Source organism: Lutjanus erythropterus, chromosome 13, assembly GCF_056507025.1.
Source record: "Lutjanus erythropterus isolate fLutEry1 chromosome 13, fLutEry1.hap2, whole genome shotgun sequence".
NCBI lineage: Eukaryota > Metazoa > Chordata > Actinopteri > Lutjaniformes > Lutjanidae > Lutjanus > Lutjanus erythropterus.
This window is the reverse complement of record NC_139329.1, coordinates 7,112,998-7,129,602: the sequence shown is the minus strand read 5'-3', so window position 1 is coordinate 7,129,602 and position 16,605 is coordinate 7,112,998. Positions and strand designations below refer to the sequence as shown.

Below are 16,605 nucleotides of genomic sequence, written 5' to 3'. Positions count from 1 at the left end.
ATACTTTGAGCCCCACAGGATTGGTGGAGAATATCAGAAACTCACACTAAAACAGTATACATGGATAAACAGAAGTACAGCCCAGGAGAATCATATATATTTTTAATTTGGGGGTGAACCCTCCGATTCCCTAAAATAATACTGTTCACATGCTGTGTGTGCTCAATTGTAGCTGCAGACTATAGGGGTACAACAAAGTTCATAATTTAGCTGAAAAAAAGATATTTAAAACTTTGACTTTTGACTGATTGTATATTTACAGTTTCAGGCTTTGTTAAAATGTTTTATAGATTTATATAATCTGAATATTTCATGCTATACAACAGCATTTTTGCATTGATTCTGCTCTTTTCTGCCAAGGTTAGGATTCTTGATAAAAGTGCTCATTTCATGTTAAACTATACTTACTATCTCTACTATAGCTCTATTCCCTGCCTCATCATTTCCTATCTAATATACTCTCATTTGGTATCATTTGCCACTTTTTAACATAACACTGTATATCTTAGCTGTTGTCCACTTGGTGAAGTTAATATATGGCTATAATCTCCTTTAGTACCATCTAAATGATGAGGAGCCTTACATACAGTGTGCTCACAGATTCTCAGTTTTCCTCAGAAAAAATGAGGGTAAATATAATTTCGACAGTGACATTCTTTGTACTAAAAAATTGCATTATTTCAACTATTATGGCTATATTAGCTTTGTTCAAACATAAGAATACTGTAAGATCTAGGGTAAGATCTACTCCAACATGTACCTTTTACTGCATGCCACTCTAAACACTCCGTCCGTTTCTTTTGTAATATGTTATCTGTAATATTTTCTCTTGTATTACTATGAAAAAAGATGATTCGGATGATTCTGAAATGTGTGCATCGTTCAGAAAGTCGAGGAAACCGTCTGACCATCCTTCATCATAAACGCAGTGAAACTTAAAGAAAGAAAAATGGCGTCAGGTGAACTATCCCTCCCACAGTACTTGCATAAATCTCTTCATTAAATCATCTGCTATATACAGTAATACATTAATTCGTTACATATACGGCTCGTCTGAGCCCGGCAAGTCTCTTAAACAGTACTATACCATAGTCCATTGACCAAATATTCATCCCTCTTCATCAAGACCAAAATAACCAAAAGTCAAAAGTCCTTATACAGTAGAATATAGTAGACACCTTCAAGTAAACAAACTGTTTTTCTAAGAATACTGGTGTGTTCACATAATTGGAACAGACCTGAGTCGAACCAGAACTGAAATCCAGTTCAAATCCAGCTCATCATATGGTAAATGTTTTATCTTTAACTTCTGTTAAGTCAGAGCGGCTGCAGCGCTACAAAAAACACAACTATGTGTGATTTCGATGAGTTCTGTTTGACCCAGGTCTGTCTCATGGTTAGCAGACAAAAACTTTATAATCAGATGATGGACAGAACGTAGTGACTAATTCTTGTTTTCAATGCTGAATCAGAGGAAGGAAAAAAGTAAATGAAGTAATTCTTTTTAAAAGTACAGAAATGCCATCATAACCACAGACAACTAAGCCGCCGGTTTCTCTGTTTTGAAGAATGTAATTTTTTTTTTTTTGCCTTGAAATAAGGTGAGTGAAAGGTAAACACTCACTATGTCTTTTTTGTACAGTAATCCATTGATAATCATCAATGCACAAAAGTAAAAGACAAAAGCACACAAATATCCAAAAACTGAAATTGAGACAGCTCAAGACAAGATTTTTTTTTCTCCTTTTTCCTTTGATTTTTTTTTCTCACTTAAGTTTAAAATACATATATTAACCAGCTGTAGAAGGTTTACATAGGAATTTGGATTCATCAAAAAAAAAGCACAGTTTTAAGTCAGTCCAGCGTTCCTGGCTTCATGGTGGACCTTAGAGGCAAGTCCAGGATGGTCCAGTCCAATCCAGTTCAGAGGAGGAGCAGACTACTGGCCATGGCTGGAGCGCTACTGTACGGAGAATGCAGCGCTGTGTGCCATCATGTGCTGGGCAGATGGCAGTTACTGTATGATGTTTGCTGGGGCCCCTGTTCATCCACACTGTGCGTCACACGTGTGTTATTACGCAGCTCAGCTCAGTTCAGCAGTGTGAGGGGCCTCTCGCTGCACAGTGGTGGTCACCACAGAAGAGGCAGTCTACATAGAGATAGTGACATGGGGCCCAGAGGGGCCAGTAAGGGCCGTTGAGGCCAGGGGCTCAGGGAGCAGAGAGAATATAGACAGAGAGAGAATTATGGCTGAACACTTGTATTGGTGAGGAGACTGAAGCAGAACTTTGAGCAGGTGAAGGGGCTTATGGGGCAGAGGACTTCTGGAGGATGAGAAACGCTTTGAGCTGCAGATGAAGCGGGCTGAGAGAGGATAGGCGGAGGTCAGGCCGGGGCAGAGAAGGGGCTGGGGCGGGGGGGGGAGGAGGAGCTGGGGATACGGTGAGGGCAGAGGGGTGTCCACTGGTGATGAATGAATTAAAACAGACGGAAGGCTGGGGCCAAGTGAAGGAGGGGTGATAAAGCTCCAGAGAGTTTTCAGTGAGAGGTCCTCTGCCCGTCCAAAGAGACACCTGAAGAAAAACATAGCTATTAGGGCTGCGCAATTAATCGCAATTGCAATAAAATCATTATATAGCCAGTGTAATATCCAAATTGCAGAAACAAATCACAGGGAGGAAAAATCTGTAAGAAAACAGCATTATAATGACGTACTTTAGTGCTAGGGACACTGAAACTAACAGCGAAAGACAACAGCAAGATGAGTGCTACATTAGCTATACTTTGACAAGGACAAGCTAGCAGCTGGTAGAAATAAAACAGAGTTATAGTGCGGCAGGAATGAGCCCTAAAAACGACTTGGCATATTTGTATCTCTGGTTCTCTGGTTCCAAAGTCAAAGTCAAGAATGATGCCTGAAGTATAGTCTGCGGCTAACACATGTTTCTATAACATAAAATATGTCAGTAAATATCTGGCTCATGAATCCTGAAGCTTTTACGTGTCATGGCTAAATGAGACTCCTGAGGTTTTCAGGGATAATAAACGTCATTGCGCCAAACACTAGTCACTTAGTGGTGGTAACATGAAGTAATGTGATTGTGATGTAGTCCTTTGCATTTGCAATTCAAATTTCATAGAAGTGATGTTCATTTGCAAAGATTATCTTTCTGAACAAAATGTTTTGGGTTTATTTGGGTTTTTTTTTTTTTTTTGGTCACCACAGGTTATTATCTGCACTTAGTTCAACACTGGAGTCCCACAGAGCTGTGTGCTCAGCCCCCTCCTGTTCACACTGTGCACCCATAATTGCAGCCCCTAATATGGAGAATATTCTATTGTGAAGTTTGCAGATGACACCACCATCATCAGCCACATTTTACACAACAATGAGACTTCATGTTGGGAGGAAATCAACAGTCTTGCAGAGTGGTGCATAGAAAACAACCTACTGGGAGGCAAATATACAAACCCCTGTCTACATCAGTGGAGCTGAGGTGGTGCAGCTGTACAGTTTTAGGTTCTTGGGAATCAACATCACAGAGAACCTGTCAACATACATCTCTATGCTGGTAAAGAAGGCTCAGAAATTGCTGTGTTTCTTAAAGAAACTTAAAAAAGCAGAAATCCCTATATTCTATATTTTTAAATGTTTTGTCTCTCTAGCCAATCTAATCAATCAAACAAAAGAGGAACTATGTCAAATCTCGCTATACAACCTTGTTGGATAATAACTAGAGCAATGCTCACTTCAGGGTTTCCTTACAAAAGCACATCATCCCTGCAGCACTGACTAGTGCATGTTCAGTTGGACTGCACCGGTGAGTTAGTTATTAGCTCATCAGCTACTAGAGTTCACCCTCTCACTTTGTGGTGTCACTGCTGCTCAATTATGTTCCAGATCTTATAATTAGGTTTGGAGGCTTTTTTTTTATGTCCTGCTGACAAGAAAAGGTCAGGATGACTCATTTTAAAAACTTGTTTTTGTTTTAATCTTCTCATCATTTATTTAGTATTTTTCTCTTTATGTCTGTATTTTGATCTATCTTCCATATATTTTGGGGGTGTTTATGCCTCTAATCTTATAGGACAGCTTATGATATGACAGGAAAGGGGGGAACAAAAGTGGGGGAATGATTTGCAGAAAAAGGTAGCAGGTAGGAGTCGAACCCACAGCCGCTAAAGAGGACATGGGGTAAACGCTCCACCATCTGAGCTACCAGGCCACCGTTTTGATCTGATTTAAGGGGTGCCAGTGTGCGTAAACACAGTTCAATAGTTTTATTACCACATAAGCTTTTAATTTTCTACCCTGCACTGGTTCAGTCTAAAATATTCTTTAAACTGGCTTCAAAAGACATCTGTGAAGGTGCAGCGCTGCCCTCCTCTGAGCACCACTGCAGATATTTGATCCTGTTTGCTTTCCACCTGAAGGCTGCTCTGCAATCGAAACACCAAAAGAGATAATCTGTTTGTTGTCTGGATGGAATAACTTGCCAAATGCTTTCAGACCAGGAAAACAGAAAATCGACTGGGCAAAGAAAACAAAACAAAACATTTACAGGCTGATTTGTTGTAATGTGTTCAAAGATTTACATGGTATTGGATAGTTAAAGGTACTCTGTGGAGTTTGCTTGTTTACATTCAGCATCATTCAGCAAAATGCATTAGCCTCTGTGTCTCCTTGAGCTCTAACAAACATGTTGAGTGCATTTCCTTACTGATAAATCATTTGTAAGGCTGATTATGTTTTTGTTTTCTATTTGAAAGCTGTATTGATTAAATCTTTTGTTTTCTTGCTAGCAGGCTTCTTCCTCCCTGCCTTTGCTCTTATATTGCTGCAATTCTTGGTATTTTACCACCACCTGTGCATCATTAACAAAACAACTCATGAAAACATTTCTCCAAAGCCCTCAAGGTGATTAATATTATACATATATTTATATTATATATTATATTATATATATTATAATTATAATTTAATGTTGTTTTTTTTTATCGGTTCCACTGTGCTGTCATACTATTTTGTCGACAAGAGGACATTTGGTCCAGATGTTTGCAGAGATGTTAGTTGAATAGTTAAATCTGATGATAACAGAGATCTAGGTTGTATTCATATATCAATATGTTTAGAAAATTCTCAATATATTCTATTATATAAATGTTCGTTTGTTTGCTTTTTGCACAAAAGTAAAAATCTATGCAGCCTGTTGAATCTAACCAGGGACCTGAATTTTGATTAAGTGGAAACAGCGTAACCCTCCAACATTTTCACAGTGGATAAGCAACATTATGCATTTTATTAAACTGGAGAAAAACTGGGGGTCAGCTGAGAAGTTTACACTAATATGGCAGCCCATCCTGAGTCAAGCTGATGTTTTAGGTTCTGATAATTTTATGGATGACTAGTTGTTAGTATGTAGATATGTAGCTAGGAATGTCCTGGGTCACATTTTGTTGTTTCCCCCCCTGTGAGTGTTTCTATGCATTCTAACTAATTGCATGCATTCTATATTTTGTTCTATTCTGAATTTAATTATCTGTATATATGTTATATATGTGTGTAGCATGAAGAGACTAAACCTTTCATTTGGTTTTGCAAACCTGTGTTGTATAATGATACAAGTCAAATAACAACATTTTTCACTAATAGATTGTGTATATTTCATAACTCTCAAGAAGGACAAAAAGGTACAGACAAAATACAATTAAAAAAATACAGGGTTGTCCATCTGTGACACCCTCTACACAGGTATTACTCACACCTCCCTCCATCACCTCCAGTTAGTTCAAACTGCTGCTGCTGGGATTATCATCGGGTCAAGACAGAAGACAGATCTTATAACTCCAATTCTGGCTTCCCTACACTGGCATCCCATTTATTTTCACACTGACTGTCAGATTTTATTGTTGACCTGACAGGCTTCTTTATATGACCAGGCCCCTAATTATATCAAAGTTCTGAGTGTCCTCTAAGATCAGCTGATGGTGGCTTTCTGGTCCATCCCAGAGCCCAACTTGTTACTAAGAGCAAACTCTGAAATTAATCTAACACACTTAAAACATTCTTTTTTTAAAAAAAGCTTTTATGTGTGTGTGAATTTCATTTCTTTTCATGTACTGATAGAAATTATAATGTCTCACTGTCTTTTTATCTCTTTGTGAAAATTTAGTCATTGTGTTAAAAGTACTATATAAATAAACTATATTATTCTCATAATGATTTTATTGGGGCATTGATTATGCTAATTTACTGTTCTCATGAATGTGCACTCAAATATGCACAAGTAGCATTCATCATGTTTTGCAGTCTGACATGGGACACTCATACGAGCTCGCCGTCCAAAAGCGAAGTAAAAGAAAGTTAAGAAAAGGAAACTGTTCTGGCATGAAGGCCGACGGTGAAAGGACACTCAAACAGGGAGATGACTGCTTTTCCCCACTGACTGATCAAGCATGACAGCAGAACATCGCAGTGCAGAGATGATATGACCCACCAAGCTACTGGCTGTTTCCACTCAGTGTCACAGGCGGACGACTTCAGCAGATGGTTTCAAGATGACGGGAGTTCTGCGGAGGGAGAAGAGAAAAACGGCTTCACACGCTGAAAACGTACACACAGCGTCTGCAGCTGTCATGTATACAGGAGCTGTGTGTGTGTGTGTGTGTGTGTCTCACCGGCGTGTCGTTCCACTGCCGGGGCAGGTCTTCCGGCTCAGGCGGGTAGGACATCCAGGACGGGCTACGGTACGAGGACGGCGGTGACATGACAAAGTAGTCTGAGTAACCCGGGCGGTTGGCTGATATAGCGTAGACTGCTGTTATTGGATTTCCTGTGAGATGAAAATATGTAGTCAGTGAGTGCAAATCACTTATCACAGCCTCTGTCTGCCTTCAGGCGCCCCACTGCTGTGTCGTACCTGAGTAGGTGGTGATGGACTGGTCGACAGTGACAGCAGGGAAGGGGGTCCTGGACAGCGGCAGGTACGGGCCACCGTTGTGCTGCTGGGCCTGCAGGTCTGAGGCCTCGGACACTCGAGGCTTCAGACTAACATCAGGGGTGGAGCTGTGAGTGCAGAGGAGGGACAGACGGGTGTGAGAACCTGATATACAATTAATCACACAAATTTAATGTGTCAGAAAATGGTGAAAAATATCAATTAGTGTTTCCTAAAGCCTAAAATGACTTCCTCAAATGTCTTGTTTTACTCACAACCCAAAGATATTCAGTTTACTGTCATAGCGGAGTAAAGAAACCAAAAAATATTCACATTTAAGAAACTGAAATCTTTACTTTACTATTAATCAATTAATCATTGCAGCTCTAATCATCAGTAATGTGGATATAATATTGATATGATATTGATATATTACCCAGCCCTACATTGAAGAAATTTTAAATTTGAAAATCCTATATAAATTACACTTCATAATCATGTTGTCATTATGCTGTTTGACTCTGCAATCCCAATTATCATAAAATTCTAAATGTATTCATAACATCATCATAAATTTAAATTAGCGATGACTATGACTGTCAGGCCTACTGACTGCATCTTCACGTTAGATACAGAAATACAGTCATCACACAAATAGCAAACAAACTAACAGGCTTTTAACAGGAGTTGTTGAACGCTGCAATCATTTTAAAGCCTCTGGCAATTTGACTTGAAATAGTGAAAATGCAAACATGACATGAAAGTTGAGTGTCTCTAAGGATCTACGGAAATCTGAGCGAAAGTAAACTTCCATAATTATTTGAAAAACCTGGCTCACAAAACGGCTCATTTTGCTCGTTTTTCTCAAGACTGTGTAGGCGTGCCAGATCCTGATTTGACTGACATCTCCTGCAGGAGTGCAGGCACAAAAGCTAAACAATGTACAGCTGTGGACAGGTTCTGCAGCAAAATGTATTTTAACCATCACTTAAAGTATAAGTTATATTTATATTGTTTTCACCGCCTTAAAAGCCGTGTCAATGCCACCACACTCCTTTGACAAAAACAGTCATTTTACCATGCAGAACATGGGAGTTGCTGAACTATCACTGCCTCCATCAGATAGTTTGTTTGTCTTATTGTGTGACTATTGTGTTTGAATACTAACAAGTAAACAAGGTACAATGTCAAAGGTTCTGTTGAACCTGTTTGATGGGACAAATGATTTTGTTTTTTTTATGAAAGGTTCATAGGATTAACTGCTTACTAACTGCTCACATATTATGCAAAATAAAAATTTTCATGGTTTTACAACAAGAATATCTGCCCTCAGTGTCTCTAAATATGAAAAAAGGCCTTTTAGAACAAGAGTGTTCTAAAACAGCATCAGGTTTGCCTCCCTTCACAATGTCATAAAGGGCTTAGCACCACCTCTAGACCGGTGACTGTGCCACCCACTGGACACCTGGTGAATAACAGTAGGCGGTGCTTGTTTGCCTGAGCAGGAAGCTGACCAGTTTAGAGCAGACTGGGATTTTCAGCTTTTTTGCAGCAGCATTGTTCTGCAGCAAAGGCCATTATGAGAAAGATTATGTGTTTTATGAACATTAAAGTCTGTAAACCTATTCTATTATAACCACCATATAAAAGTATGAACCTGAAAATGAGCAAAATTTGTCTCCTCTAAATGTCCAAGCATAACCACACTCAATTCAAACCTAAAAATATTTCAAATTTGGATTGAAGCTGAATTCTAATACTTTTTAGATGCTTATTATTATCTACATATGATACTAAATTACGTAGTTAACAGACTTTCAGGGGTTTGAGTTTCCAGTGGCGTTAAATGTCTAAAATGCGTGAACAGTTGGCATGTGCGATAGTTGCACTTTGGTGCCTTAAGGACCGGTGTGTCATCTAGTGGTGAGCTTGCAGATTGCAAACACCTCCTCCTCACCCTCCCCTTCCAAGTATGTAGGTGAACCTACAGTGGCCATGAAACTTGTGAGCCAGTATCTGGCTTGTCTGCTCTGGTCTATTGAATCAGTGATGGCGCAACATAACAGCCTCCATGGAAGAGGACTCTGTAGATATAAAGGGTTCACTCTAAAGTAATAAAAACAAAACAATTCTTATTTTCAGGTGATACTGCATGAATGAAACATTCATTCTGCCAGTAAATCCCCATGAAGTGTGTGAGCTGCTCCTAGTTGTCAGTTGGTATGTACACTGTGACAGCAGATGAACTGTGGGCTCAGCAAGTATTTGACCTGTCAGCTGAAGAATCAAAATTAGGTCAGTCGGTGTGTTTACATTCAGAACAAGCACACCACCAGTCAGCAGACTGATAACCACATCAGCTTTTCCATCCACCAATCAAGTGCGTTTTTTAATTGCATTTTCCCATAGACAGGCATGGACTAATTACATTAAAAACATTTTAGCCAAGGTCTGTAATAGATTCCACTGGGTATCATTCAATACTAATGCTGAGTAAAGAAATATATCACAGTATTAGACGACATGTTTTTCCACAAAGGAGAAAGAAGAGACAAGGATAAAGTTGCCAGATTGGTTGGATGTTTTCCAGCCCAATAACTGCTTGAAATCCACCCAAATATTATCTATAATAAACAATACAAATGAATTCAGCAGCAGCAAAAGTGTTGAGGTTTATCACAGTTTTGACAGAATCATGAAACAACCATTCATGTGTTCAAAGTGCACTAGAACACAGATAGGAGGCTACAATACAATTTCCATTTCTGGGGAAAATATAAATAAATAAATAAATAAATAAAGTGACAGCTCAGATAACACAAATAAAGGTTTTATCTAACTTGGTAAACCGCAACAAGCCTTGACAGCACGCTAACTTAAAATGGAGACCTCCCACACGCACACATACGCATGAAGAGGGAGAGAAAGAAAGAGGCAGAAGGAGAGAGAAGGAGATGCTATCAAAAAGCTGCCAACCAAATAATGATGATGTAATGTTGCAGGCAAAGAGGTTTGTGTCACGCTGAAAACACAGATTTGTGAAAACAGTACAGCTCATCTGTGTTTGTAGGGTAAGTCATGTGGGTGGTAATGATGCTAATGAATACAAAATTATGTCATATGAACTTTGTGCAACATTAAAATAATAAAATAATATTTGTTTATATTTAAAGACTAGCCCAACTCATGGTAAACCAGCCAAAATCCTATTAAAGTGCCCAATCCCATTTTAGCTCTCACAATACAACATAAAACAACCCAACTGGACTGGAAACCACCCAATCTGGCGACAAATTATTTGAATTTGTATGAAATGTTTAATCTTTTTAAGGCTAAAAATATAATAAAACACTGCACTCAAGGTAAAAATTAGGTAAAAGCAAAATAGAAGCATGTAGTTTGATCTGAGCTTTAAAAAATAATCTCATCCATCTTTTTTATTTGAGTACAGTAACTTGAATTTCAGAGGATTGCCAAATTTACATCCTTCAATTCCACAAAAAAACTGAACAGAACAGCTGACTCTATAAATAGAGTGTCGAAGAGTAGAGTGTCGCCCCTCCTGGTGTGTCCCATGGGACCTAAATGTCGAGAGACAAATGAGTTTTTGATTCCGTTTGAACTGTGCCACAAATTACACACATTTTATTTGTCATTTTAAGACCATTTTACAAGTCAGGAAGGACTCAGTTTGTGGTGGGTTTGTTGTAGTTTAGTTTAGTTTTGTGTGAACTACATCCCTCGTCTTGCACAATATACGTCACCACCACTAATCTGGCTGTTCTTTGTAACGTCATCTTACCTGAAGGGTTTTAACTAGTGACTCCTGGTGCTTTTACCAGCAGTAAAGAGAAAAAATTAGCAAGACCTGTTGTTGTGTGACTACATCTTGGTACAAAAACATACAGGCATCATTGCTTCAGCGGCTAATGTGAGCTTTTGGATCAAGACATGGCTTACGTATCTTCACAGTCTGATACTTCAACAGTTTTACAACAAACTGTGACTTTCTTCACTTAAAAAATATCTTTTAAATTGACAAACAATTCAAACAGAATCAAAAAATAATTTGTCACTTACCATTGACTACAGTTAATATTTTTTCCAAAGTTAGGTCTCATTGTGGTCCACTGATAAAAAGATACACGACTTAGGCAGTCTAGACAAAAACATTTTTGAGACGTGTTTTTATTTGGTGCCTGATTAAAATTTCCTCAGTATGTCCATGTTCCAGAGATTTATTACCCGTCTCTGTTTGGCCACAGCTTTATATTTTCAGTGTGACATGTTTCTTATCAGTATCCATGCCCTCCTCTTCTACAATGCAGCAGCATCCTCTGCACTGTAGAAACCCTTACTACTGTCCATGTTAGGACACTGGAGGACAGATGATGTCACTGCCAGGGCTCAGGACCATAATGCACTGTGCACACTAATGCCTCACGGTGCATACTAAAGAGGAATTAAAATGCTGCACTCTTCCCTCCTGAGGGTACAGAGGAACTGATGTATGACGAGCTGACTGATTAACTACGGAAACATTTCTGTTTCTGCTTTTCAAGCAAGAATAACGGTCACACACCCATAGTTTCAGAATTACACGTTCAAAATTAAATTAGCAGTAACTGTTGAGAATTATAAAACCAACAGAGCTGTTTCTGTCATATAATATACAAACATTGAAAATCCTGTATCACATCTAGGTAATTTCCTAAATATCTAAATGATATTTTGGTGTTTTCTTGCAGAGTGTGTTCTTGTCAGTCTGCAGTACAAAGCTGGAACATGTTTACTCGTAAGTGCAATTTCCTCTCTTTGTCCACTAGATGGCGAACATCCCCCTCCACACGACCCACAAACGGCTGAGCAGTCAATCACTCTCTGCAGTGCTAAAGTGCCCAGCAACACGGTGCACACAGCAACAGCATTTAAATGAAGAAGCTGCTCAGTTCAAATGATGCACACTAACATATGGGCCTGCGAGAGAGAAGTGAGAGGCTCAGATAGAGGGTGGATGTGGAGGGCAGCCGGTTCAAACGATGATGATTAGTATTCTGTAGCTTTTTTTTTTCGCTCTGTATTCTCCTGCACGTTCTCCACTCAGGATTTGTGGACATTCAACAAAAATATGAACACAACACCTTTGTTTTTGCTCCTATCAACCATCTAAGACGTCTTCTGTGCACACAAAGGTTTATTTCGATCAAATTTTGCTCACAAATTTGTTAAAATCCATGTTAGTGAACACTTCTGCTTTGCCAAGATGATCCATCCACCTGACAGGTGTGGCATATAGAGATGCTGGTTATTGCACAGATGTGCAATAATCGGACTGGTCACAATACATCATCACACCTACCTGGACTTTCAGACTTTTCAGTTTCACCTGGATCAAAATTACAAGTGTGAAACCTTCTCTGGACCACAGTCCAAAAAGGCGGACTTTGGTCTGGTTAAAAGAGGCGATCTCGGTTTGGCTCAAACTGAACCATGGTGTGAAAACGCTCTTAAAATGGTTTGGACTTTCAGACCTATTACAACAGGATATCATCAGAGATGGAAGAAGGAAAGACAATGCACCAAAACAAAATGAGCTGCAGGAGCACATGAGGACAGGAAAAATGTGGGACACTCTACAGTTGTCTCCCTCCATAAACAGCCACTGAAGTCAGGCTGCCTGCCGAACTATAAACACCCTGACATCAGACGCATGCCTGTCTACAAACCAATCGATGTCAAATATAGGGAGACGCAACCCATGTAGGTGATGATGACAGGATGTAGGTATAACATGTATAGTTCTTTAATCCGCTTGTATATGAGAAAACAAAACTAACAGGACTAAATGTAAACAGTGCCCCCAAAAAAGATCTCTGGTTCAGACCTTCTCGGTGTGAAAGCACTCTTCTGGTGGATCACCATGGACCTAACTTCTGAAAAAATATGAACTGTAGTCAACGGAGAGAGACAAATGATTTTTGATCCTGTTTTTGCCACAAATCACACACATGATGACATGAAAACAGTCAGTTTGTCGTAAAACTGGTTAAGTATCAGACTGTGAAGATACCTAATTAGAGAGATTACACACCCAGAGGTCACATAAGCGATGCCATGACTTTGTCCAAAAGCTAACGTCCTGAAGCTAAGATGCCTGTGTGTTTATGTACCAGGATGTAGTCACACAACACGGGGTCTTAACCTTTCTTTCGCTTTTCGGCTGATAAAAGCTCTGGATAAAACACTTCGGGTAAGATAATGTTACAAGGGGCAGCAAGACTGGTGTTGGTGAAGTATGAAGACAAAAGACGTAGTTTCCAAACCTACCACAAACTGAAACCTTCTTGCAAAGTTATGTTCTAAAGTGACAAATAACTTTGGTCAAAGTAAGAATATTAGTATCAATATCTTCTGTAGCCTTATATGAAATAGCCATAGTTCAATGCCTAATAAATGTCTAAACTGTACACTTTAGAGTCCTTTTATTGTGACTTGTCCAAGACACACCTGTGTCATAATCCTGCTGTTTAATCAGCATATCTATATGCAACATCTGTCAGGATGGATGGATTGTTGTAAGTTCACAGAAGAAGTCTGAGATCTTTTATTCCAACTCATGAAAAACGGGAGCAAAAACAAAATCCATTTATATTTTGTTGAGTGTATTTATCTGATAAAGTGATAAGCCCCAGTGCTGCATTTTGATTGGCTAAAAATATGCAAACTCAATTGACATGTTTATCTCCAGAGGTCTTCATACAAAGGCTACCAAAACAATAGGTCTTATTAATAAATTGCATATTAAAATGCACATAAATGAACGTTCCTGACAATTTTTACAACCATTAATGCACTATCTTATATTCTCTTGACGTGTGTTATTGAAAACAAACATGCATACACACATGTTAAATACTCAGGCCATCTCATTGTTTTTATTTCCTCTCATCAGTAAAACAATACAGGACATTTTATCCTACTTTATAAATGAGAAAAAATAAGCACATTTAGGTGGAATTAACTGGCTCTGAATCTTAAACTTGCATAATTTCTTCCATGGTCTTTTATTTCTTTGATGGCCCAAATAAAATCTCCTGTGGCCCATCTGTGGGTCACGACCCAGTCTTTGGGAATGATCGCTCCAGATGGTAGACATCAAGTGTTTTTCGGATTGTGTTCAGATCCACAGTGGTATTTAATATCTTGGTATAATTTGTACAGTTCATATGAGAAATGCAGGCTGGTGTGTGAATTTTTAGAGTTTCGTGACATTCCTCTCTCTGCTTTCTGCTTGTGAAGTTCAGCGGGTGGCATCGAAGAGGGCATCAAGAAAGTATTTATAACTGGTTCAATTTAGGCCTCAGCCTGTTTGGGCTCCATGATGAAGTCTTTCTTTTCTTCTAACTCCATAAGAGGTACCGTAGTAGCTCATCATTTAACAAAACCAATCACTATGATGTACTGATCACTAGCAAAATATTTCAAGGTGGTTCATTTACATTATTCATCCTCAACACTTTCAATGTGGTACTTTACTAATTGTATTCAGAACCAAATGAATGTTTTCTCTCGATTGCTGTCAGTGTAAGCCATGTTGCCCTGATGGTCTAGTGGTCTGAACACATGCCCTGTAACCATAAGGTCAGATTCAAATCCTCAAGTGGACAAGCTCGACTTGGCAGCAGCAGGTAGCAGGTGGACTGCAGATGCCACCCAGTTTTGCGGCACATATAATAATAGTCATTGGCCTGGATTGGCCTGGAGTCAACATTCTGTCATCATTTTAACTTCTCAAGTCATGTGCGTCTGGTCTTCTGCTCTAAAATTTTCTTTTTTTTATGTTGTTGTGTAGTTGTCCATATTTGTGTTGAGTGTGTGTGTGTGTGTTACCGTCGTAGTGAGGTCCCAGGTGGTGGACCTGGTCTCGAGGGGATCAGTGGCGGGGGAGACCCAATGCCCATATCAGGAAGCTGGGTGAACCGGAAACCCTGTGAGTACGAAACAAATCAACACAGCAAAGTCAAATGAGAAGAAGTGGAAGGAACACTACACCGAAACTAGCAAATGAAGAGGGTTCGAAAATCAGATGGACGTGTGATCAGAGCGAAACAGAAGATACAGATTAAAGCTGCATGTGGCAGTGTTATTTGTTGGTGGGTGTTCAATCCTCAGTCGCTTTAATCTCTGCAAAGCTTCTCCCTTGCTGATCAGCTGCTGGCGATGCACACACTGACAGCACTAACAGCAGCTCCTCTGGATGTCCAACCTCTCCGTGCAAACATTTTACAGGATCTAGTGAGCGCTAGAACAGTTTAGGGATGTTTTATAGCTGCATTAAATGTTGTGAATTTGCAAATAATTCAACTTGCATAACCTTATATACCAGGGGTCTATAACCTTTATGATCAAAAGAAGCACTTCAGAAAGAAGAGAAAAAAAATCTGTCTGGAGCTGCAACTATAAAATTCTCTCTTTTCCCTTAAGTCTTTCCTTTTTTATTTATTTGGCATTCATGGCTAACTTATGAAGACTCAAGATGATGAGTCACCACCAGAATTTGGAGGAGAATGCAACGAGCCTTAGACGTAGGTTATGACAAACGCTTTAGTTGACAAAATATAATTATGATTAGAAAACTTTTTCTTTAATATGGTGTATAAGCTACATATTTCTACAGTTGGAGAATGTAAGAATCACTTTACACTATAAAAAAAACAATAGCTGAGACAACTCAATTTCAAGGCAACATACTGCAATAGATTTTTGAGTTTTGAGCCCAACTCAATCTTTTTGACTTTGACTGAAAAGTTTGCTGACCTATGATCTTTAATTGAGATCGTTTACTTTCCTCCGTTACATAAACTTGAATCTGAGTCTTTTTTGTCTGAAAATTAAATGGTTTTAGTGGAAAATACAAACAATTTTAACATTCACTTCACTACATTTACTCAGTATTGTTTTTAAAGATATTTTGGGGAGAATCTAAAACTCAAAGATTTAAGTTTGTCTAAAGAAGAAAAGTAAATCTCAACAAAAAATCAATAGTTGGTAAAAAATTTTTCAATTGGGCTCAAAACAGTATGTTGCCTTGAATTTTTTTTTTGAAAGATTTTCTCAACTTTTTTGGTCTCACAGTGTAGACCTGCAACAATGATAAATGAAAGTTAAAATGTAAAAAAAAAAAAAAAGTTATTCATTTCCACTGGAGAGAGACTAAAAAGCTGCATGCAGCTCCAGAGCTGCAGGTTTCAGACCCCCACTATATATGATACTATTTCAATGAGTGCAAAAATGTAGAGAAAACTTGAATATTCATGGAACCTAAATTTGCATGACTTTGTCACAGTCAAATAGGCTTTATTTTTGTACCAGCACAATTAGCAACTTTTGACTTGCTCTGCAGGAGTTTAACTAGCATAGCATTGCACTGCTTCATAACTGGATGTGATGTGAATGAGTGAACATTAGATTGTTTCAGTTTTTCACAGTGAGGATGTATTCATCTGCAGCGTGCTTCAGCAAAAAGACTAAGCAATGTGTCGCTTGTTTGAAAAGCTCCAGGCAGCATTCAACACAGAGGACGAGAAACTTCTGAGGTGAAGAGCTGTCACACCTGTCACTGATCCACAGCACACCTTGTCTAGAGATTATCATCAAAAAAAGAAGT

General features: G+C 38.8%; 1 protein-coding gene across 3 annotated transcripts in view; it reads right to left on the bottom strand.

Annotated features, from left to right (window-relative positions):
- Positions 1 to 423: 423 nt before the first annotated feature.
- kiaa1549la (KIAA1549-like a) overlaps positions 424 to 16,605 on the bottom strand; it is a 167,539-nt gene continuing 151,357 nt past the window's right edge. For all 3 annotated transcript variants that reach the window (XM_084734596.1, XM_084734595.1, XM_084734597.1), the window contains 5 exons: positions 14,829 to 14,926; positions 6,921 to 7,066; positions 6,679 to 6,833; positions 6,498 to 6,570; positions 424 to 2,573 (listed from right to left, as the gene is read on the bottom strand). In XM_084734596.1, coding sequence (XP_084590722.1) covers positions 6,541 to 6,570; positions 6,679 to 6,833; positions 6,921 to 7,066; positions 14,829 to 14,926 — 429 coding nt within the window. In that variant the 3' untranslated portion in view covers positions 424 to 2,573; positions 6,498 to 6,540. The remainder of the gene's footprint in view (positions 2,574 to 6,497; positions 6,571 to 6,678; positions 6,834 to 6,920; positions 7,067 to 14,828; positions 14,927 to 16,605) is intronic.